This window comes from Hippocampus zosterae, chromosome 13 (genome assembly GCF_025434085.1).
Source record: "Hippocampus zosterae strain Florida chromosome 13, ASM2543408v3, whole genome shotgun sequence".
Lineage (NCBI taxonomy): Eukaryota > Metazoa > Chordata > Actinopteri > Syngnathiformes > Syngnathidae > Hippocampus > Hippocampus zosterae.
In genome coordinates, this window is record NC_067463.1 from 20,979,066 (window position 1) to 21,002,500 (window position 23,435).

The 23,435-nt window shown below is 42.0% G+C and overlaps 1 protein-coding gene across 1 annotated transcript in view; it reads right to left on the reverse strand.

The window, feature by feature from the left end:
• sorcs3a (sortilin related VPS10 domain containing receptor 3a) overlaps window positions 1–23,435 on the reverse strand; it is a 116,337-nt gene that overhangs the window by 14,383 nt on the left and 78,519 nt on the right. The window contains exons 8-19 of the mRNA XM_052083756.1: window positions 22,775–22,864; window positions 19,228–19,407; window positions 16,898–17,044; window positions 15,726–15,828; window positions 12,826–12,902; window positions 12,512–12,603; window positions 11,119–11,226; window positions 9,808–9,925; window positions 9,555–9,688; window positions 5,397–5,510; window positions 4,804–4,975; window positions 1,905–2,091 (exon numbers count right to left, since the gene is read on the reverse strand). Coding sequence (XP_051939716.1) covers window positions 1,905–2,091; window positions 4,804–4,975; window positions 5,397–5,510; window positions 9,555–9,688; window positions 9,808–9,925; window positions 11,119–11,226; window positions 12,512–12,603; window positions 12,826–12,902; window positions 15,726–15,828; window positions 16,898–17,044; window positions 19,228–19,407; window positions 22,775–22,864 — 1,522 coding nt within the window. The remainder of the gene's footprint in view (window positions 1–1,904; window positions 2,092–4,803; window positions 4,976–5,396; window positions 5,511–9,554; window positions 9,689–9,807; window positions 9,926–11,118; window positions 11,227–12,511; window positions 12,604–12,825; window positions 12,903–15,725; window positions 15,829–16,897; window positions 17,045–19,227; window positions 19,408–22,774; window positions 22,865–23,435) is intronic.

The following is a 23,435-nucleotide window of genomic DNA, read 5'->3' on the forward strand; positions in this document are numbered from 1 at the left end:
GCTCCGGCCTCCCTGTGTGGAGTTTGCATGTTCTCCCCGGGCCTGCGTGGGTTTTCTCCGGGTGCTCCGGTTTCCTCCCACATTCCAAAAACATGCGTGGCAGGCTGACTGAACACTCTAAATTGTCCCTAGGTGTGAGTGTGAGTGCGAATGGTTGTTCGTTTCTGTGTGCCCTGCGATTGGCTGGCAACCGATTCAGGGTGTCCCCCGCCTACTGCCCGAAGACAGCTGGGATAGGCTCCAGCTCCCCCCGCGACCCTAGTGAGGATCAAGCGGTTCGGAAGATGAATGAATGAATGAATGAAGAAACAGTAAGACAAATCAGTAATAAAGGCGGTAGAAAGCACCAAACAGTAAAACCAGTAAAAGTACAGTATCTGATGTATGTTTAAGTGTTTAGAAATGCATTTATATAGGAGTTCTTTGAACATTTTCAAAATGTGTGGAACAGCAGAAATGGGATGGTAATGTGTTTTAAAAAAAAGAAAAGAAAATCGCCTGACTTACAGACCTTTTCCAGTCTCTAAGTCTGCTTCTATGGATAATGAAAAAATGTGTGATAAGGGTTTCAGAATTAATTCCTTAACTACTTTAACAAGACGTGCAGTAATTCCATCATGACCTACAGCAGAATTATTTAACTCTCTGATCTCTATCCCTACTATTAATTCAAAATGGTAAACTGATGGAAAAGAGATTCTGGGATCCTAAGGTAAAACACACACACACATAGCAGTGTTTTCAGCAAAAACAGAAGGTGTCAGTAACTATAGCGAAGTAAGATGGCGAACCAAGATATACCACACCAGACAAGACCCAAGGTGTAGGTTGTGCAAAGAGGCACCTGAGACGATCCAACACATAACTGCAGGGTGTAAGATGCTGGCAGGGAAAGCCGACATGGAACGCCATAACCAGGTGGCTGGCATAGTCTACCGCAGGGGTCACCAAACTTTTTGAGAGTGAGAGCTACTTCATGTGTCCTGATTGTGTGAAGGGCTACCAAATTGATACGCGTCTGAAATAACATTTGTACAAATTACATTTAATAATATTAGAACATTAGCTAGCTAGATATATACTGTAGCTAGCTAGTTAGATAGCTAAATAGGTAGCTATAGAATCTATAATACGGCCCATGTTTGCATTTTTAAATCATAATTTCTACGAGCAAATCACAATCCTAGCACTGGCGGGCTACTGGTGTGGTCCTCACGGGCTACCTGGTGCTCGCGGGCACCACGTTGGAGACCCCTGGTCTACCGAAACACCTGTGTGGAGTATGGACTGGAAACCCCAAGGTCACAATGGGAAACACCGCCAAAGGTCGTGGAAAATGACAGAGCGAAGATCCTGTGAGACTTCCAGATCAGGACTGACAAGATGGTAATGGCGAACCAACCAGATATCGTGATCATAGATAAAGGGCAGAGGAAAGCCATTGTAGTGGATGTAGCAGTCCCAAGTGATGGAAACATCAGGAAGAAGGAACATGAGAAACTCGAGAAATACCAAGGGCTCAGAGAGGAGCTGGAGAGAGCCTGGAAGGTAAAGGTGACAGTCGTGCCTGTGGTGGTCGGAGCACTCGGGGCAGTGACCCCCAAACTAGATGAGTGGTTGCAACAGATCCCGGGAACATCGGACATCTCAGTACAGAAAAGCGCAGTACTGGGAACAGCAAGGATACTGCGCAGAACCCTAATGCTTCCTGGCCTCTGGTCGAGGACCCGAGCTGAATGGTGAACGGACACCACCCGAGGGTTGAGACGAGGATTTGATTTATTTTTTTAATACACACTCATTCCTTTGTATGTTGTTCAATGATACGCAAGTGAAACTTGATCATGCGTGTAATTTACAAATGCAACACTGAAGATGTACTTTTCATCAATGCGGAGACTTACATGTGACATGCAGATAGAGTGTTGTTGTGTCATAACCCAGAGAGTTTTCTGCCAAAGCTGTGACACTAAATATCCCTGCAGACTTGTAGACGTGTTTAATGCCCTCTTCAGCCCAGCTGAGGTTCGAATATGACACAGCTATGCCATCGCCAAAATCAAGTTGAATGTTAGTCCGGATAGAATCACCCTGAAAGAAAGCACAAGTGTTATTTGGTTCACAATTCAAAATACAGTAGGATGTTGCCGCTATTGTATCTTATCTTTCATGTAGAAGGACACGAGAGTGTATGTACATTTTACGAGCACATTTCAAAACAAGGCAAACACGAGGAAATGAAATTCACAGAGGGCAAAACGGCTTGTGGAAATTGAAATGGGATGAAGTGAATTTTTGTGACACATGTGACATCTAATATATTTTGACACATGCTCACCCAGAAGAAGGCAACCGGAGGTCATTTTGAAGGACACAGAATTCCTACACAGAACTGGCTATGCTCTCGCATCACTAATTTTCAGATTTTGCTCATCTTCACTACGTGGACCCATATCATGACGTGTAGCATGACGCGATGGTCGAATACAATATCTGATGCAGTAAAAAAAAACATATGCACTATATCTGCTGCTCTTTACCGGGAGAGAAAATGTCATTCGGTTCTTGCTGATAAAATCTGTGGAATCATGCAGTCACGCTTGTAATTGGCAATAATTGAAGACAAGACTAATCTGTGTCCTTCGAAGAGAGGACAAAGTATATCATTTAGGCTTATGTGATTTAATCTAAATTGGCACAATGAAAATAGGGGAAAACAAAAGGTCAGAAAAAGCAAATGAAAACAACGACGACTCAAAAGACGTCTAAGAATCTCCCCTATTGATCTAAATATAGTACGGACATTTGAATTGTGTATGATCTATGTATACAGTAATCCCTCGTTTATCGTGGTTAATGGGGACCAAAACCACCCGCGATAAACCAAAATCCGCGAAGTCGCGTTCAATGAACATAAACAGGTTAATTTTTATTTTTTTTATTTTGCCGTTTATTTCGGCAAACGGTCCGCGAGAAGCTGCAAAACAACAGCGAGCCACATAGAGCAACATATACAGTACTGTACTCCATGTATACGTTAAAAAAAAAAAAATTAAATGTTTGAAAAAATCCGCGATGCACTGAACCCGCGATAAACGAACCACAAAGTAGCGAGGGATCACTGTATGTTTACTGTATTTTGTTATTTATACACTAACCTAAGTTATACATCATATATATATATATATATATATATATATATATATATATATATATATATATATATATATATATATATATATATATATATATATATATATAATTAGTATATAGCACTGAGTAATGTTATTTACTACAGTGAAACTCCTCTAGAACGAAACCTACCGGTCCTGCTTCGTTCGGAAACGGCAACAGCAACCACCACACTGGTTATATGTTAGTTGCTCCATGTATAGCATTTTGTGTGCAGCAATGGCTGTTTGAAAGTGCTCTATAAATAGATTTGAGTTGAGTTGAGAAATCCTGTTCTTATTTGTTTAAATACTGGTGTAATTTAAAAAAAATGACTTGTCATGTCTTTGTTGTTTCGATTTGTATTTGGTTTTGTCTCATGTTTTCTTGTGGTTCATGCCTTGTCCTGCTTGGTGTTTTTTTTTTGTTAGTTTTTTTTTTCTTGTGTCTTCCAATCATCTCCCTTAGCCTCTCCTGTCTTGTCCAGGTTGTCCTCGTGAGTTATTTCCTGTAGTTCCCTGGTTTCTTTTTGTCTTTGTTGGTTCATTGTGTTTGCTGCTTCTGTTGCTCTCGCTGCGAGTCCTGTTCCATCCATCCATCCATTATCTACCGCTTATCCGGGGCCGGGTCGCGGGGGCAACAGCTTTAGCAGGGAAGCCCAGACTTCCCTCTCCCTAGCTACTTCTTCCAGCTCTCCCCGGGGGATCCCGAGTCGTTCACAGACAAGCTGGGTGACATAGTCTCTCCAGCGTGTCCTGGGTCTTCCTCGGGGTCTCCTCCCGGTGGGACATGACCGGAACACCTCACCGGGGAGGCGCTCAGGAGGCATCCGAATCAGATGCCCAAGCCACCTCATCTGGCTCCTCTCGATGTGGAGGAGAAGCGCCTCGACTCTGAGCCCCTCCCGGATGACTGAGCTTCTCACCTTATCTCTAAGGGAGAGCCCGGACACCCTGCGGAGAAAACTCATTTCAGCCGCTTGTATCCGGGATCTCGTTCTTTCGGTCACGACCCATAGGTCGTGACCATAGGTGAGGGTTGGGACGTAGATCGACCGGTAAATTGTCCTGTTTTCCCAGAATAATGTCCCGTTTCCTTTAGTAGTTACTTTATGTCCATTTATGTTGATGTGATCATCCACCCGTAACACCCCAAAGTCGGCAATCAAGACAAATGTCTATTTTTTTTTCTGCCAACACATATGCGTGACAAATTAGAGATGGTCAAATCTTGTGATTCTTAGCAACTTAAAGTATGACAAACCAATGACACGTAGCTAAATATAAGTGGATATACAGTATCAGAATCAGAATCATCTTTATTGGCCAAGTATGTAGAACACACAAGGAATTTGTCTCCGGTATAACACGCTGCACTAGTATCATCGTAAACAACAAAATCATTGAACCATTTTAGAGTATACCAGTAGTTTTGTAGGACCATTTTGTGGTGCAAGAAGAGTGACTACGTCAGTGACTGTTTAAGGAGTTAATGGCTAGAGGGAAGAAGCTGTTTAAGTGTCTCTACTGGATTTGGTGCGAATGGATCTGTAGCGTCTGCCTGAGGGGAGTGGCTGGAAAAGGTGGTGGGCAGGGTGCGGGGGATCCAGGAGGATGTTTCGTGAGTTCTCACCTCGTCTAGATGAACCAGGAAGGTAACGTTAGTCCCCAGGTTGGCAGCCAGTTTCCCATCTTTGGTAGTCAGAGAAAGTCCCTTTGGAGGTTTCCTGGGGCACTGTTGCTTTCGAGCTGTGTACATTTCTTTTACTCCCTTGGTGCAGTTATTTAACACCACTTTACGGTACCTTCACAAAGACATCCAAGTTGAAAATTCATTTGCATTTTTTGACATGCGTGCATGCAAGTCTTGAAACATTTCTGCATCGTGCTATTTGGGCTTAACAAGAGGTGCAGAATGCAAAGAGCGTTACTAGAATACAAAGTTGTTGGAGAGCAACTGTGAGAAGAAGCTCCCTGACGGCCACTCCCGTATGTGGTCAGCTCAATATTCAATCTCGCCTTACTTTGCAATGTGATTATTCAAATCCCTTTCCTTAAATCTCAACGCTAAAAACAAATGAACAATGAAAAACTCAATTTTTAAACTGGTCATTACGTCTTAAAAGATCGAATCGTATATGTTGGTGGTTTTATATTGTTGAAACAATAGCGCCGGAGAACGGCATGCATTGTTCTCATGGCGTATGCTGTTAAGCGGACTCTCACCCTGTGCTGTTGAGATAGTTCTGACCAAGACTGCAGCTCTTGGAGGTTGACGAGGGATTAAACCAAAAGGAAGGCCTGCAGTTCCCATTGCCGTGGCGCTCATATCCATAGTCACTGTCAGACAACAAAGTGCATCCAATACACAAAGGACTTGATCAATGTCAACATGCACAAAAGGATAGATTGTAATCGGGTTTCTATTTTGCAGCGATTGAAAAAGACTTGAATAGACTTGCACCATTATTAAGTATTGATTTGAACTACTGCACTCCAATATATATATATACCGGTATATAAAACATTATCGAGGGGCAAAAGAGAATCATCTATTGCCTGCTGAAAACGATCAATATGTTGTGAAGCAATGTACCGTATTTTCACGACTATAAGGCGGTAAAAAAAATGTCCTGACATCATTACCATGACCATGTAATTCAGTGGTTCTCAATTATTTTCTGTCATGCCCCCCCCCCCCCCCCCCCCGAAAAAGAGGAAAACATCTCGCGCCACCCCCATCCCCCGCATGAGTATAAATCGTATCGTTTGTCTGTAAAATTGGAAAAAGAACATATTTGCATCACACTGTATCCTTATTAACAGATAAGAGAATAGAAAAGAAAGAAATACGGACCAACTTACAACAAATAGCTTTAACCTGAACAGGAAAGATTTAAAGTGCATTTGAAATTCAAAAATCACATTAAATCCTTAATTTAACTATAAATATTTTTGAGTGACAATGTCAAACCATATGAATACTAAAAAATTAAATTACATTAAATCAATAGCTAATAATGCATTCAAACTAATCACAAAATAAACTCTTAGCCCCCCCTACAGAATTTATTTTGGCATTTCCTTGAGGTAAGGTCCAACAGAATGATGAGATGTCAGTAAAATGTAGGAAACTGGACTATCTCAGAGGTGTTTGTTATTTATTCCTTTGTTTTGTTCTGTATTCACAAATGAGGAGATCACAAAATAAATTCTGTAGGGGGGGCTATAGAATTTATTTTGTAATTTCCTCACTTGATTTTCTGTTTTGATACATTATTTCAATTTTCGTAGTGTCATTGAAGGGATCGTTAATTTACGTTTTTCGGAGGCAGTCATGAACGCCTCTTGAGTCGAACAGAAAAAGAGAAGGCATATACTTGTATTGGTTGAAACTGTGAAAACCATGAATAAAGTGTGCGTTTTAAAAAACAACACCACAGCTCTCCTTTTTTCCGAGCTGCAACAAAAACGTATTTAATAAAGCAGGGACACAGTTCACTGAACCAACAGAAAGTTATAACGTTGTGAACATGTCTCCAGCAAGGAGCCATCTTGCGGTCGATATATTATCGTAATGACCGTATACAAGGCGCACCGGATTTTTAAGGCACGCTGTGAGCTTTTAAGAAAATGTAAGACTTTTCGGTGCGCCTTATAGTGCTGAAAATACGGTGTACAAGCAAGTATTTTCACGACCACTCGGCGCACCGTATTGTTGGGCGCAGTCTCAGTAACGGGTGCTATTTCTGTATTTGAAACATACACAAAACGTATTATGTGGGCGCAACCAGGCATGGTAAAACATACGCCAGCTTGAACATACGGCATGCATGCACGCACGCTAAAAGCAGGTTAGCTTGAAGCATATGGTAGCATGCATGCACGCTAAAACATACCAGGTATGTTAGCTTCAAGCATAGGATAGCACCTCAGACTATACGGACACACGCTAAACACACGTTTTTAAAAAGGCAACGGAAGCAAAACCAAGTTCGGTTGTACTTTATTTAGCCATTTTATTTTTTTTTGCGACTGGTACCTGCTAGGGACGTGCCTTTAGCGTCCTCTTAAACGCCTATCCTTCACTCATTGGCGGACTTCCACACACCTTTTCTCTGTATAAACAGCGTATTGGCCAGAAGTGCCCTTAGTCAGGCTTTGGAACTCGGCGCATACACTAGACGCTCCGCATTATAAGGCGTCCTGTCCATTTTGGGAGAAGATTAATACTTTTAATGGTGCCTTACAGTCGTGAAAATACGGTATATATAAACAGATGAATATAGGTTATAAATGATTTTCAAATCATGTTTTTTTTTCAAATGTCCCGATTCGAATTTGCACCTTAGTGCGTTTGGAAGTGTACTGAGACCACCTTGTAGATCATGCGGACAAAGATGAGTTTTTTTCAACTTTTTCAAGCTAGAAGTTGACACAGAGAGACAGTAGGAGTAACTTTATCCTTGTTTGACAGAAACTCATCAGCGCAGACATGCAGGACTGCTCCAAAAACTATTTATATCACACTGTAGCCTGGTTTGGCTCCCAACTCTGTTATTTGAAATAAAAAGGCAAACCATTGATTGATTTGCATACAAATTGAAATTATTAACATCCAAATGCCTTTGCCATCTTTTAATTGAAACAATCACAAACAGCATATTTTCCCGTCGGAGACTGGGGTCAGACATTATTAGCATGTTGTTTAAAACAATTTCAAACAAGTTGGTGCCATGTAAAAATTGTGGGTGCCATGCAAAAATTGCACTAATTGTACACCAAACAAATGATCAGAAATGTGACCATGAAGTTGATGGTCATCCTGGCTGAGATCGAACGGAGAGAAATTTCAGGATTTCAACCATTCATTCATTCATTCATTCATTCATCATCCGAACCACTTGATCCTCACTAGGGTCGCGGGGGGTGCTGGAGCCTATCCCAGCCGTCTTCGGGCAGTAGGCGGGGGACACCCTGAATCGGTTGCCAGCCAATCGCAGGGCACACAGAGACGAACAACCATCCACACTCACACTCACACCTAGGGACAATTTGGAGTGTTCAATCAGCCTGCCATGCATATTTTTGGAATGTGGGAGGAAACCGGAGTACCCGGAGAAAACCCACGCAGGCCCGGGGAGAACATGCAAACTCCACACAGGGAGGCCGGAGCTGGAATCGAACCCGGTACCTCTGCACTGTGAAGCCGACGTGCTAACCACTGGATACCGGGCCGCCCGGATTTCAACCAGATTGCTCCAATTATCAACAACAAATATATTAAGATCTTGACAATCTAAATGTTTGTGCCAAACAGTTAAAAGCTGATGATTTTGATCGAGCTGCAGATTTGGGTGATTTTGATCGAGGTGCAGTCAAACAGATTCTAAGCATCTCGACTAGTGCGGTGGATGTTATTGTATTTTATTCATAAATATGACATCGACATGCATCGAATCCTCCGAATCATTCATTCATTCATCTTCCTAACCGCTTGATCCTCACTAGGGTCGCGGGGGGTGCTGGAGCCTATCCCAGCTGTCTCCGGGCAGTAGGCGGGGGGACACCCTGAATCGGTAGCCAGCCAATCGCAGGGCACACAGAGACGAACAACCATTCGCACTCACACTCACACCTAGAGACAATTTAGAGTGTTCAATCAGCCTGCCACGCATGTTTTTGGAATGTGGGAGGAAACCGGAGCACCCGGAGAAAAGCCACGCGGGCCCCGGGAGAACATGCAAACTCCACACAGGGAGGCCGGAGCTGGAATCGAACCCGGTACCTCTGCACTGTGAAGCCCACGTGCTAACCACTGGATTACCGGGCCGCCCTTCCTCCGAATCATGACAGAATTCAATTCATTGAACACATTTTTATTATCATCAGCTTGATTATATAGTTTTAAAATGGCCGGGGGCACAGTTAAGGAAGTTGGTGTGGATAGGGGTTGTCACTGAGTGGAAGGTGATCTCCAAGATGGCCTCTTCACAGATCTATGATCTCCCTTGCCAACTTTGACTTATCCACCCAGGAATTACGGTTCCTTCGAAATGTACTTTACACTCCTTGACCTCTTGCAGGACTCAAGCACACGTCAGCCTGTCTTTTGCACATGGCATTGAAAGGTTATTAGAAGAGCTGCTTCGATTGGCCGTGAAAACAAGTGGTCTCATGCAAAATACTTTTTTTTTTTTTAATCCGCCATACTGCAACACCTTGCATGGGTCCGAATACCAAAACGTAGTCTCGTCCAACCCCAACAGACACTTACACTATGCCGTCTGCAAGACTTGCAAATAAGAGCTCTTCCTTTAAGTGTAGTGCTTCCTAAATGTGTGCTGCGTATGATAAAGAACATGTTTTTCATGTTCATCTTACCATTCAAAATCATGAGCTCGGCAAATACAAGACTCAGCAGAGAGGATTCTTGAGTAGTCATTGCCGAGCATGCAGTAGTTTCCTGGACGACGTTTCATGTAAATCTGTTTTTGTCCCATAATACATGGCTCACCCTGCGGAGGAGGAGGGTTGTGGGGGGGGGGGGGGGGGGGGGGGTTAGGGTGGACGGAGGGGGAGTTTTAAGTGATGATCTTGTCATGGTATACACAGCAACAGTTTTTTTTTTCCTCACCTGATTGTGCAAATGCCATGTTTGGTAATCTTCCTCAGTACATTTCCTACTGAAGATCGACTTGTAGTCTATCTTGATGAGCTGCCATTCTGAGCGGTGGCTGAAGTGCCCAAAAAATCTGAAGTACAACGCAGAAAATAATAGCTATTTTAAAACCATTTTACATTGTAACTGCCTGATGAGTGGGTCAAAATAAAGTATTGCTACACAAGTAAAATTACAGTATTTGCACACACACACAAAAAAAATCTCCATCTACATGCATGTATGTATGACGTAAGTGCAGAAAATTGAGTTTTCGTGAATTTGTACAGTATAAATTCTAGAAACAGTCCAGGCAAAATAATTCACATCCCTACAAAACAAAAGGACAAGTGTAAAACGTCTAAATTTAGGGAATCTCCCTTATTGATCTAAATATAGTACGGACATTTGAATTGTGTATGATCTATGTATACAGTAATCCCTCGTTTATCGTGGTTAATGGGGACCAAAACCACCCGCGATAAACGAAAATCCGTGAAGTAGCAACCAATTAACATATATATACAGTATATATATAAATTACCCCACGCGGGCCTTTATGCTTGAGCAGAGCGCACTAACACACACATTCGCGCACACACACGCACACACACACACACAAGCCAACGATCCGGGCTTGCAGCAGATTTGTTTATGATTAGTCAATTAAGGATGTTTAGACAATTAAGGATGGAGAGACCTGCTTCTATTCTTATAAGTCTCTCTCTCTCTTCTCTCTCTCGGTCTCTCTCTCTCTTTCTTTCTCTCAGCAACACACATACACTTACCTGCGCACCCATGCGTGCAGCACGCACACGTGCCCCACGTGGACCTTCCGAGCTTGAGCAGAGTGCGCACACACTGGCATGCAGAGTAAACAACACTTAGAGACGCTGATTTTTGAGGACTTCAAAACAAACAAATAACAAACAATTTCTTTTTGTGATTGTTTGAAAAAATCTGCGATGCACCGAAGTCGCGATAAACGAACCGCGAAATAGCGAGGGATCACTGTAAACGAAAATGTTTTTTTTTTAAATGCCATTAAAAGTGCAACACATTTCTTACATGGCCCTTAAATTGTAGTTTCAAAATTATAATTTTAAATGGCAGATTGCCTTTGGGTATTATATAGCTCCTGAATCTGTCTTTAAGCTCTGCAAAAAGTAACTCAGATGACCTCACGTATACAAAAGGCTTTTTAACTTACAACATCACAACACTCCCCGAAAAGAAGTAATCATTTCATACTGAAATGTTTGCAGTTCGGGAATTTGTACGACTTACGTCATAATCTGGTTCTCTGCCCCAGCTTCTACCAAAACGCCATCCACGAACAGAGGCACAGAGGAAAAGCTGTGTTGGGTCCATTGCCTCCCTTCGTCAAAGCTGACCCTGTACATGTGTGTCAAAACACATTCCCATCACAAACCCAGCAACAGCAATGGCACACAAAACAGAAACTCTCTATTGGAGCTTGGTCATAGGGGAGGATTAAGGTTGAGATCACAATCACTAGTCACAACAGACTCAGATTCACAGCCTCTGTGTACAGTGACGTGAAAAAGTATTTGACCCCTTCCTGATTTCTGTGTTCTTTGCATGTCTATCACACACAAAGGGTTCAGTTCATCAAACCAATTTTAATAACACACAGAGGCAACCCATGGTAATACAAGGTACAGTTTATAAATGCCAATTGAATTTATCCATCCATCCATCCATTTTCCGAACCGCTTAATCCTCACCAGGGTCGCGGGGGTGCTGGAGCCTATCCCAGCCATCTTCAGGCAGTAGGCGGGGGACACCCTGAATCGGTTGCCAGCCAATCGCAGGGCACACAGAAACGAACAACCATCCACGCTCACACTCACATCTAGGGACAATTTGGAGTGTTCAATCAGCCTGCCATGCATGTTTTTGGAATGTGGGAGGAAACCCGGAGCACCCGGAGAAAACCCACGCAGGACCGGGGAGAACATGCAAACTCCACACAGGGAGGCCGGAGCTGGAATCGAACCCGGTACCTCTGCACTGACAGACCGATACAACGTGGTGGGAAATTTACCCACCACTCCCATTTGGATATGTTAATGCGCATACTAAATGGGGCTCAAACAACCGAATGTTAATGACAACAAAAAAAAAATGAATAAAATAAATATACTTTCTTGCCATCAGATCAAAATGGATGTACCCTCGAGAGCAAAGGGAAGAGTCACATATTGTACATCATCAAGCTTATTAATCATCCATCCATTAATCCATCGCTCCACTTTCTATTCGTCATTATGGTGTGCTGGAGCCAATACCAGCCAAATACACCTTTGACTGGTTGCCAGCCATGGCAGGGTTACAGACCAAACAATCATATCAACCAATCATTCACACTCACATTTAAGTTAAATTTAGAGTCTTCAATGAACCTAACATGTTTTATGGAATATGGGAGAAATCAGGAGTTCCCAGAAAGAAAAAAAAACCCTCATGCATGCGCGGGGAGAGAACATGCAAACTCCACACAGGATGGACCACAGGATTGAAATCCCAAACTTCAGAACTGTGAAGCAGATGTGCCAACCACTTGTCCAGCATGCCGCCTATTTAAATCATAAGAAATGAATTAACTTCACGTGACTATGAAAAGCAATACAAAAGGGAACAAATCAAACTGACATACCATAAGTGTCTGGTTGGCACAGAAGGTTGTTTTACGGCAACAAGGGCCCCTCCTTTGTCCAGAAACCAAATATTGTGCTCCTCTTCAAAAATCTGAACATTAATGATCATACATAGATTGCATAGAGTGGTAAAAAAAACATAACAAAGACATGCCCATTGACATCCATCTTTAGACAAGGAGTTGTATTAGCTAAATCCTACCAAAGTAGCTTTTTAATAACAAGTTGAAGCACGCACGCATGCACTCTCTCTCACACACACGCACACACACACACACACTGAAAATAGACTTAGTCATGATGAAGCTCTCACCTGTCTCCAGCTATTTCCGGCATCCGATGATATATACATGCCAACATTGTTGTAGGACAGCTCACCTCCAATATTCCCTGCAGTCAGCAGAATAAATAACAGAACAAAACAGATAGTTGATAACATAAGAGAGGGGCACAACATACTCACTTATGATTAAGAAATACTATTAAGTTCTCAATTTTTTTAACTCCATGAGAAAAGTATTGCATCGTTCACGTTTCAATCAAATCACAAAATGTACGTCTTTTTATTCATCCCTCGTTACAACAAATCCAAGCAAGCACTCTCCAAAGTAAAGCAACATTTTCTTCAGATTGGCTGAATTCCAGGAGCGTGTCGAAAGTAGGCATCCTTTTATTTTACTGCCTTGCTGTGTCTGAAGTGGACGAATGTATCAAGTTAGAAAAACAAACAAACACAAAACACAAGAAAAGTGATAAAAACTTGGCATGCTTTTCTTTCTCACTCTGAGATTGCTCAACTATCACCTACGATCATGATAGCTTTCAGTTTTTCTTCACTTGAAAGCATCTCCAGCTAGTTGGATGATAACCAGCAGTCATTAGCTAATGATTTCCCACTTTGCTTTCAACATGCATAGAGCCACGTGAACAAAAAAAAAAGCCTCCAGCAAAATTGTTACTACCTCAAATGCTATTCAGATTCTGGACTCGCTTCCAGTCAACTTTGGGGCACGTTGGTATATTAAGATATTTTGTGATGTTTTCTTTAATCAATGTATATCTTCTCAGTGAAAAACTCTTGAACCTGCTTTGAGATGATTGCATGACTTGGTAACTTGCTTGCCTAAGCGACTTCAGAGATGGACTCTTGAGCCTGCTTTGACGACTTCAGAGATAAACTCTGGAGCCTGCTTTGACGACTTCATAGTCTGCTTTGCTTGAATTGTCGAAACTTGATCGTGATCAATGCCACTTGGTTACACAACAAACAGTGTGGCGTAGGGAGAGATGAGAATGGCCACTCACCCCTCCCGATGCACACACTTTAGAGGATAAAAGGAGGGGAGCGATGCTCCTCAGTAGAGTCTGCTGTGGGTAGCGTACGGACGCCCAGCTCTTATTGAAGCTCCTACTGGCATACGGTAAGAGTATATCATCTTTAGCTTCATACAATTTGTTTGAACTGTGTTATCATTTCTGTGTGGGACCAATAAAGTGCCTATTGTTGGTAGCCAGAAGTGTCTTGTCGTTATTTCTGACTGCCTATCTCCAACGATCCTTTATAAAACTTGATATTCATTAAAATTGAGTATCAGAAGTGTTTCAAAACACACGTATAGAGTAGATAGACATGCAATTTACTGAAGTACCCTGACAAAACCCATGCAAGCTGACGGACATGCGGTGGACATGTAATTGCCAGAAAGGTTAGAGACCAGATTCAAACCCCCAAACCTGATTATAGGGCAGTTTTGTTTGCCACATGGCACAACAATGCAGCCATGAAAATGACCACAGCCCTAAAAATCAAAGTAAGCCTAACTTTGAGTTAACTAAATACTGAGATTTGGGTTATGTGAATCTATTTGAGGTATGTTTAAGTGATTGTTTGAAATATTTGCTCTGTTGGATCAATTTCAAGTATCTGCGTATGCAAAAAAACGCCACAAAAGACATGCATGCACACGGCAAGCTTTCAATCTCCCCGAGTATGTGATTATAATGCTCCTCACGCTCCACTCTCAGGGCTGTAAAACTGTTTTTTCGGTTCATGTAAATAATAGAAGACTGCAAGTTCTCCCCTATGGATGCCTGCAGCATTCAGACAACATAATGCAGTCTTTGCACTAGCTGATGTCTTAAAAAGGTGCAGCAAGCAAATTCAATCACACCAATAAAGCACAAAAGAAAAGGCTTTGCCCACCAGTAAACACGATACCAGGTACTGTAAAATTTTATAGTCCCCCCCACCCAAAAAAAAATAAATAAAATTGCTGTCTATTTTGTGTGTCACGTAAGAAAAAGAGCCAGATCACACACATACAGGAATGCAGAGAGAGACACTCCAAAGCTTGGTTTGCTAGTTACTCGTTGTCAGGAAGCAGACCGGCATCGCTCCAAGATCTAGGTTACATTTGATGTATTATTACATGTATTTCTTTGGGCATACTCAGATTTGTTTTCAACAATTTAAAAGATTTTCAGCGACAAGAAAAACAGTTTGCGACCATTCAAAAGGTTTGCGAACGTCTGACGATCATCTTTGAAACTTTTGGCGAACCCTGACAAAAAAAAAAAAACAACATTTGCCACGTGGGCAAAAAACTCACACGTGGCCAGATATGGATCTAAAAAGCTATGCTTGATTTTTCTTGCGCTCAAGGAAGATGGCCATCCCTCTACATCTGCTTATGCACAAACTATTTCTCTCTGAGGTGAGTGCTTGAATTAGGTGCAAAATCGACTCTTTATCCAATGACATAAAATAGTTGATGCCTACTGTATTTGAAATTGGTTTCATTGCAATTGGACATTCATTCATTCATTCATCTTCCGAGCCGCTTGATCCTCACTAGGGTCGCGGGGGGGTGCTGGAGCCTATCCCAGCTGTCTTCGGGCAGTAGGCGGGGGACACCCTGAATCGGTTGCCAGCCAATCGCAGGGCACACAGAGACCAACAACCATCCACGTTCACAATTTAGAGCGTCCAATCAGCCTACCATGCATATTTTTGGAATGTGGGAGGAAACCGGAGCACCCGGAGAAAACCCACGCCAGCCCGGGGAGAAGATGCAAACTCCACACAGGGAGGCCGGAGCTGGAATCGAACCCAGTACCTCTGCACTGTGAAGCCGACGTGCTAACCACTGGACTACCGAGCATTTCTGTAATTACATAAATTATAGTCCACGTTGAGTTTTTTTTTTTTCCTACCTGTTGCAACAATAATCCCTGGTGCAGAGCTCTTTGTGGAGATTGCCCCGGACAGGTAGGGGTTCTCTGAAGTGTGTAGTTGAAGATGAAGGGAACAAAAAGGCTAGAAAATAAAATCAAAACAGTACTGCAAATTTGGAACATTGCCAAGACTAAAGTAGACTACATTATATCCTAGAAAATGGAAGGATGATAACCTATAAATTTTTTTCTTCTTTCTTTCTTCTTCTCAGCATGACTTAGATTTGTTCTTGATTTTACTGCTTGGTGCTTTCTACCGCCTTTATTACCGATTTGTCTTACTGTTTATTGTGCATGTTAAATCGCTCCGTGTACAGCACTTTGTATGCAGCGATGGCTGTTTGAAAGTGCTCTATAAATACTGTTGATTTGACTTGATTTTACTCCAAGGTGCTTTCTACCGCCTTTCTTACCGATTCGTCTTACTGTTTATTGTGCATGTTAAATCGCTCCATGTACAGCACTTTGTATGCAGCGATGGCTGTTTGAAAGTGCTCGAGAAATACTCTTGACTTGACTTGACTATAAATACAGTTGAGTTGTGTTGGAAGAGTATCAAACGTCAGGTCGGAGAGTTACCAGGTCTGATAAATTATTGTCGAACTGCATTATGACATTTCTTCATAAGAATAAGAGCAATGAAGACTTAACTTTGAAATGCGGATCCCACCCGGATTCAGCGGTGAATCATAAATGGATGAGTTGCTTTGTTAATTTTTTTTCTCATTTATTTGTTCATTTAGGCATTCATAGGTGGTTTAGAATTGCTTATATTTTACATTTGAACTGTGTGTCACTAGCCACCAAGGCCAAGCAGTAATATAAGGATGTGACGGTGGTATTGCGGTAGTTTCTGCTCAGCAAAAAAGTATGCAGACATTACAAACAGGAAGTGGACAAGACAATTAATTATATATAGCCTACTTAATCAGTCTCTTTCTCTCTCTCGCTCTCTCTGTATATATATATATATGTATATGTATATAATTATTCAATCATCTCCCTATCCAGATCTGCTGTAAAATATATAATTTGGTTAATTTTATTCAGAAAAAAAAACCCCTCAGCATTTTGTACTTGGTACTATGAATGTGTTTGTAAATCTTTGTTTCTGGTTTCAAACACAAGCATAGCAACTCACTGACTCTTACCAGTATGCAGTGAATTTCATTTCCATCCAGGTCGGTTGCCGGGGCTTGCAGGAGCCTCCAATCTCTGCCTTTGTTGTAGGTGATGAAGGTCTTTACTTGGTTGTCTTGCCTTTTGTTCGCAATCAACATGCCTCGAATGCCTGCGACCTAATGGCCACACACACAATTAACACAATTCATTGAAACCTCATCCTTGTGATACTCTTGGGAAGTGTTCATGCTTGTCAGATGAGTTTATAAGAGTTTATAGCCATTTGACTATATCGGCTATAGCGGATCAGCTCAGCTCAGTCATTCATTCAGTCATGTCGTAGCCTGCCACAGGAGGTGCTACGACAGTTCTACACGGCAGTCATCGAATCAATCCTGTGTTCTTCCATCACGGTTTGGTTTGGGGCCGCCACAAAAAAGGACAAAATCCGACTTCAACGGACAGTTAGGACGGCAGAAAAAATCGTTGGCAGCGCCCTACCCACTCTTGAGGACTTGCACACTGCAAGAATCAAGACAAGGGCACGGAAAATCCTCCTGGATCCCCCGCACCCTGCCCACCACCTTTTTCAGCCACTCCCCTCAGGCAGACGCTACAGATCCATGCGCACCAAATCCAGTAGACACTTAAACAGCTTCTTCCCTCTAGCCATTAACTCCTTAAACAGTCACTGACAGTCACTCTTCTTGCACCACAAAATGGTACTACAAAACTACTGGTTACTCTAAAATGGTTCAATGATTTTGTTGTTTACGATGATACTAGTGCAGTGTGTTATACCGGAGACAAATTCCTTGTGTGTTTTACATACTTGGCCAATAAAGATGATTCTGATTCCGATTCTGATTTTCTGATTGACCGTAATTCCATAATTCGACGGCATGTCGTTGATCAGATCCGTGAATGGGGACATGAATTAAAGTTGAAGTGTGTCCCACATATACATTTATCTGTGCAGGGCCAGATAATTTTGGCTCCTACGGTTGGATTTTGGCGATAACTGCCAATTTTTACCAATTTTATGATATTAACTTGCTTTCGTTATGCAAAGAAGGTTTCGCTGTGCTCCCGATATGGTCCTTGTGTGGGTCTGGTAATCAATATCCCTATTGCTTTCCTTGGTGCCTCAAATGACTAAAGCAGGGGTGCCCATTCGGTAGATCCTGATCTACCGGTAGATCTAAGACAGGTCCCAAGTAGATCCGAGGAGTGTCGAGGAGAAAAAACAAACAAACAACCATTTGTGTGTCTTTGTACATGTTAATAATATATGTTTTGTGTTAATGTACACTGCACCCTAATCATCTTATCAGTCTCATTTTCACCCAAGAAATATTTAAAAATAAAATAAAGCAGGTAAATCTTGAATTTACGGTGGCACGTGATTACGTCACCGGAAGTCGTTAGCAGTCTGCAGTTGCAGCTTGTGATCAGAACTGTTGCGCTCTATCTTTTATCGTCATTATTCTCATTCAGAGTTTGCTCCGTGTACAATTCACCGAGGGCACGAGTAAAGAATAGGAATCTAGAAGGCCCAAGGAAGCACTTTAAAATGGTACGTGTGAGCTACGACAGTTTCAGGCTGTTTCTCATCATGGCGTGTGTGTGTGTGAGAATAGTGACACAAGTGACAGTGAGGAACAACCCACACGCTGATCAGATGCATTTCAAAACATTTTTGTGTGCTTATTAATGAAGTGTGACGCTCAATATGCCCCCATGGATACATTGAAAGCTCCCAAATAGCCATTTTGATCAAGAAGACAAGAAACCGAATAGAATTTAAGCGAGAACCTGTAGTATGTGAGTATGACTCTATACGAAAGTCATTTTATTTATTTTACATTTTTTTCTGTGTGTTAAACTGTAGTTTTCCTCTATTAAATGTAATTAAAAAATATTTTTGTATATCTGGAATTGATTACTTCAACCAGAGTAATCAACAAAACCAAAGTGTCCATGATCGAGGTATCATGTACTGAGGCAGGACCGGGATGAATTGGAATTTAGAATTGTGGGAAAGCCATCTGTTAGTTGAAACACAAACCGTATTTTTACTCACTGACATTGATCACTAAGCAAATGCGGATGCGTATAATCGGTGGGTCCTATCAAACGATTTAACAGCGTGTCTCAGGATAGATAAATTTCAGCAAAAGTAAATGCTTGCATTACAAATTGCAGTTGTGTACCCTTTCCAGTAATTTTCATGCTAATGTGCAGGTGATTTATGGTAGGTCCCAAATTGCAGTAAGATAATAATAGTCCCTGTGACATCCCATTAATTAAATTGTGAGAGGTTTCCTTGCATTTATGGCCAATTTCATTAGGAGCATACCTCGTACAAATCCAGCATCTGGTTCCCTCCTATGCCTTTCGTGGTTTTGACATTTTCCATGGCCAAGGTGAAGAAGATGCCTCTTGTGTCGGACAGGTAGAGGTTATAGGTGTCATTCTGGTTCCACTCTTGGACTGCAGCAAATACCTGCTTTTCATCTGTGCTGACAATGTGTAAATCCTAACAGGGAGCAAGGGAGAGATTAAAAGGAGTTATGACTGGCGTCTTAGAGCGGTGAGATTAGAGCAGGATGACCCTGTGGGAGTGGTCATAAGATCAATGATGTGCTATGAATATAGACAATGACAAATTGCATCGGATACTGTTTCTTGTGCTGTATGGCATTTGCTGATACAAGAAGTATTACTTGCACAGAGAACCGGTAAAAAAAAAAAAAATACACAAAACCATCATTTGAAATTAGCATTCGAGACACCCTTTGTGAGTGTCATTTTAACCGATACAGGCCCGGTAGTCCAGTGGTTAGCACGTCGGCTTCACGGTGCAGAGGTACTGGGTTCGATTCCAGCTCCGGCCTCCCTGTGTGGAGTTTGCATGTTCTCCCCGGGCCCGCGTGGGTTTTCTCCGGGTGCTCCGGTTTCCTCCCACATTCCAAAAACATGGGTGTCAGGCTAATTGAACACTCTAAATTGTCCCAATGTGTGAGTGTGAGCGTGGATGGTTGTTCGTCTCTGTGTGCCCTGTGATTGGCTGGCAACCAATTGAGGGTGTCCCCCGCTGACTGCCCGAAGACAGCTGGGACAGGCTCCAGCACCCCCCTCGACCCTAGTGAGGATCAAGGGATTTGGAAGATGAATGAACGAATTTGACGTTCACCATACCACACTGTCTTTTACGTTGGGTAAGTTGGGTAATATCCGCGCAAGATTCTCCGACACCCTCTTTTGGATTTATCTCCTGTTGTCGACCCTGCTTTCCGATGACCCTTGTAACTCGCCGTTTTCGTGGTAATCACCCTCAGCTTTCTGTTCCCGACTATGCATTTTGCCTCGGCCATTGCTGCATTCGGTTTTCCCGTCCGTCCCCATGGCTGTTTGGTGTTTCCTGTTGTGCTAACAGTAAATTGCGGACATTAAAAGTAATTTCCGTGGTTTGGTGTCCTGTGTTTTGGTTTTAATTTTACCTCTAAAATTCCCACTATTTCCGCTACGCTCTGAGCACCTTCATTCCTTCAGTGCCTTTTTCCAGTTAAGTACCGTAATAATAACGTGGCCCATTTCTACCACTACAATGTGCAGTTAGCCGTCAAGCTATGACTACAATCTGAGGACATGTGCATATTACATTATAACGTCTTTTGTGTTACTTATCCTACTGTTTCTCGGTTGTGTGGACCCTCGTGAGACACACAGTCAGGCTGGGGTGAATTTGACAGCGAGTGTCGGGGCTGTCCAATTTGCCACAGCTTCGCTCCCTGCGCCACATGTGGTTAAACGCAACAGAGCCACGTAAGGGAAACTGTTTATTATAATCAGTAGTCCACAATCTAATGAGCTAGCAAGCTCATGAGCAGACTGACAGTGGCGTCATCAAATATGTCAATGTCACGCCCGTGTTGTTGTGCGTGGGTCCACACAATTTATTATCAAAGATAGTATCACACATTTTGCATCCTGTGGCTCATTCTGCAAATATAAGATAAGATAAGATATCCTTTATTCGTCCCACACTGGGGAAATTTGTGTGAGCCATAGTAACATATTACCGTGAGTCGCCGCTTGGAATTGAAGTGGATTTCCATGGGACAGGAGAAGTGAACCAATCTCTTTTTTCGTCAATGGATGCTACAGCTTCTTGTTGACTTTGAAACTTAGCTTGTAGCCGACGTGTGCACATTTTGAGCATGACGTCTCTGATCCACTGGTTAAAGGACACTTTGATTCTCTCCTCTTTCATCTCATACTGCTTCAAACAACAAAGCGTGTGATGGAAAAGTGGTTAGAACTGCACGACTGTCCGTGTTTTATGTTATGTGTTGTGTTGATTATTTTACTTTATGTTAACTGTTTTGTAAAGCGCTTTGTTACAGCTGCCGCTGTTGTGAAAGCGCTATATAAATCAGCATGTATTGTATTGTATTGTGTTGTATTTAGCTGATCGGTGAGGGTCGAGTGGGGCTGGTTTTCACAGCATCCAACAACTGCTAAGAGGGTTTCATTTTTCAGTTTTTGAGCCTCATTTTAAATAGTGAATGTCAAATTTACAAAACATTTTTCTTTTCACTTTACAAGGACTTTGAATTTTAAATTGGCAAACAGCAATCCATCCATTTGTTACTTTTTCTTATCCTTACGAGGGACGCAGGCGTGCTGGAGCCTATCGCAGCTGTCTTTGGTCAGCAGGCGGGGGACACCCTGAACCGGTTGCCAGCCAATCACAGGACACACATTGACTAACAACCATTCACATGCACAACCACACCTAGGGACAACTTAAGAACACAACTAGGGACAACTTAAAGAGTGTTCCATTGACGTGCCACACATGTTTTTGGAATGTGGGAAGAAACAATTACCCGGAGAAAATCTCAGCTCAAAAAGCTGTTTCCATTGCCAGGCACTCCCTTTGGAATGGCTCCCGTTAAATGTCAGTCAAGCCCCTTGCTCGTCCATCTTAAACCCCATTTTTATTCTTTGGCTTTGGACTCGGTAGGAGACTTGGGCATTGTTTTGGGCCTTTTTGGTGTTAACTGTCTTTGTTTTTAGATGTTTGATTTTTACTTTATGTACAGCACTTTGTATGCAGCTGTGGCTGTTTTTAATAATGCTGTACAAATCAAGTTGAGTTGAGACTATCCAGGTGCTTTATTGCAAACCTCAAACCTGTAGCAATGCTTGTTTGTTTGTTTTTGTGGATAGCATTGGCATGTGTCATGGTGTGCTCCAATGACAACCACTCTTGTTTACTTATTCATAGCTAGTCAACCGAGATGTTGTGACATATGCCAGAGATTTCTGTAAAGCTTTGGCTGACACTTTTGGATTTTTATTCACTTATTCAGCATCCTGCACTGTACTGTTGCGGCCACTCCAAGTTGAGTAGCGAGAGTACTGAACTTTCTACATTTATAGGCATTCTGTATAAACCTAGACTCATGAAGTTCAAGGAATTTAGAGATTGTTATGACCCTTTCCAGCCTCTTGCAAGTTAACAATTCTTCACAACATCACACATACACACACACACACACACACAGACCACTTCACAACAATCATTCTTCAGATGTGTAATAAAAACCTCAAAGCATATCGAGTGGTACGTTGATTTCCGAGGTCAATTCATACTGTGACTGAACTTGAAATTCAATTGATTTGATTTTCACATATTGATATTGTTTTAAACAAGCTGTTTGTCTGGCGCTGTGATTTAGATGGTGAGCAGCTCATATTTTATGACCAATTTATGCAAAACTCCAGGGTACCCTCAAAGGATTCTCATAACTTTTTCAAGCAACTCTAGGTATGCATTGACAGACACAATGAATGTGATTAAACCATCACAAAGTGACCACAAAAAAAAAACCTACCTTGGGTAAGGAATATTTTGGAAGTTTAATTTGGATGAATACGTCTCTCTTGTAGGAAACATAATAAGTGGCTCTTTCCGTAGTCGGTACCTATAAAAACATCATTCTCAGTTACACAAATAAATCATTTTTGTCATTTTGCTGAATATGAGGCCTGAAACAAACAATTCTTTTCATAATTCATCAGTCTATTTTTTGATTATTTGAATAAAGGGGTGGATTTTCTTCCTGATTCAATGATTAAAGAAATAAATTCTACCCCCCCCCCTACCCCCATTAAAGACTTTTAATGGCGCCTTTTAGTCGTGAAAATACGGTACTTTCTGTCAAGATAATGCCGTCATTTTTGGTTTTTATCGGCATCAATGCAGAAAATCCCACTTCACACAGTTAGGATGATGGAAATTATTTTCATGTTTTTTTTTTTTGGGGGGGGGGGGCGATTATGAAGACTTCATTGCCTCAGTTATGAGCCTGTCACCACACATTACGGCAAACGGTCTTTCCGTGTGAGAATCACAGATAGACGAGCCTTTTTAGAAAGACTTCTGATATACATTTCTCTTTTCCTGACAGTTGTAATACGTTCTTCTGGCTCATCACTTGTCTGTTTTCTCTTTTTCAAAGCTCTCCTAAGGCTTTTTTTTTTTCAACTTCATTT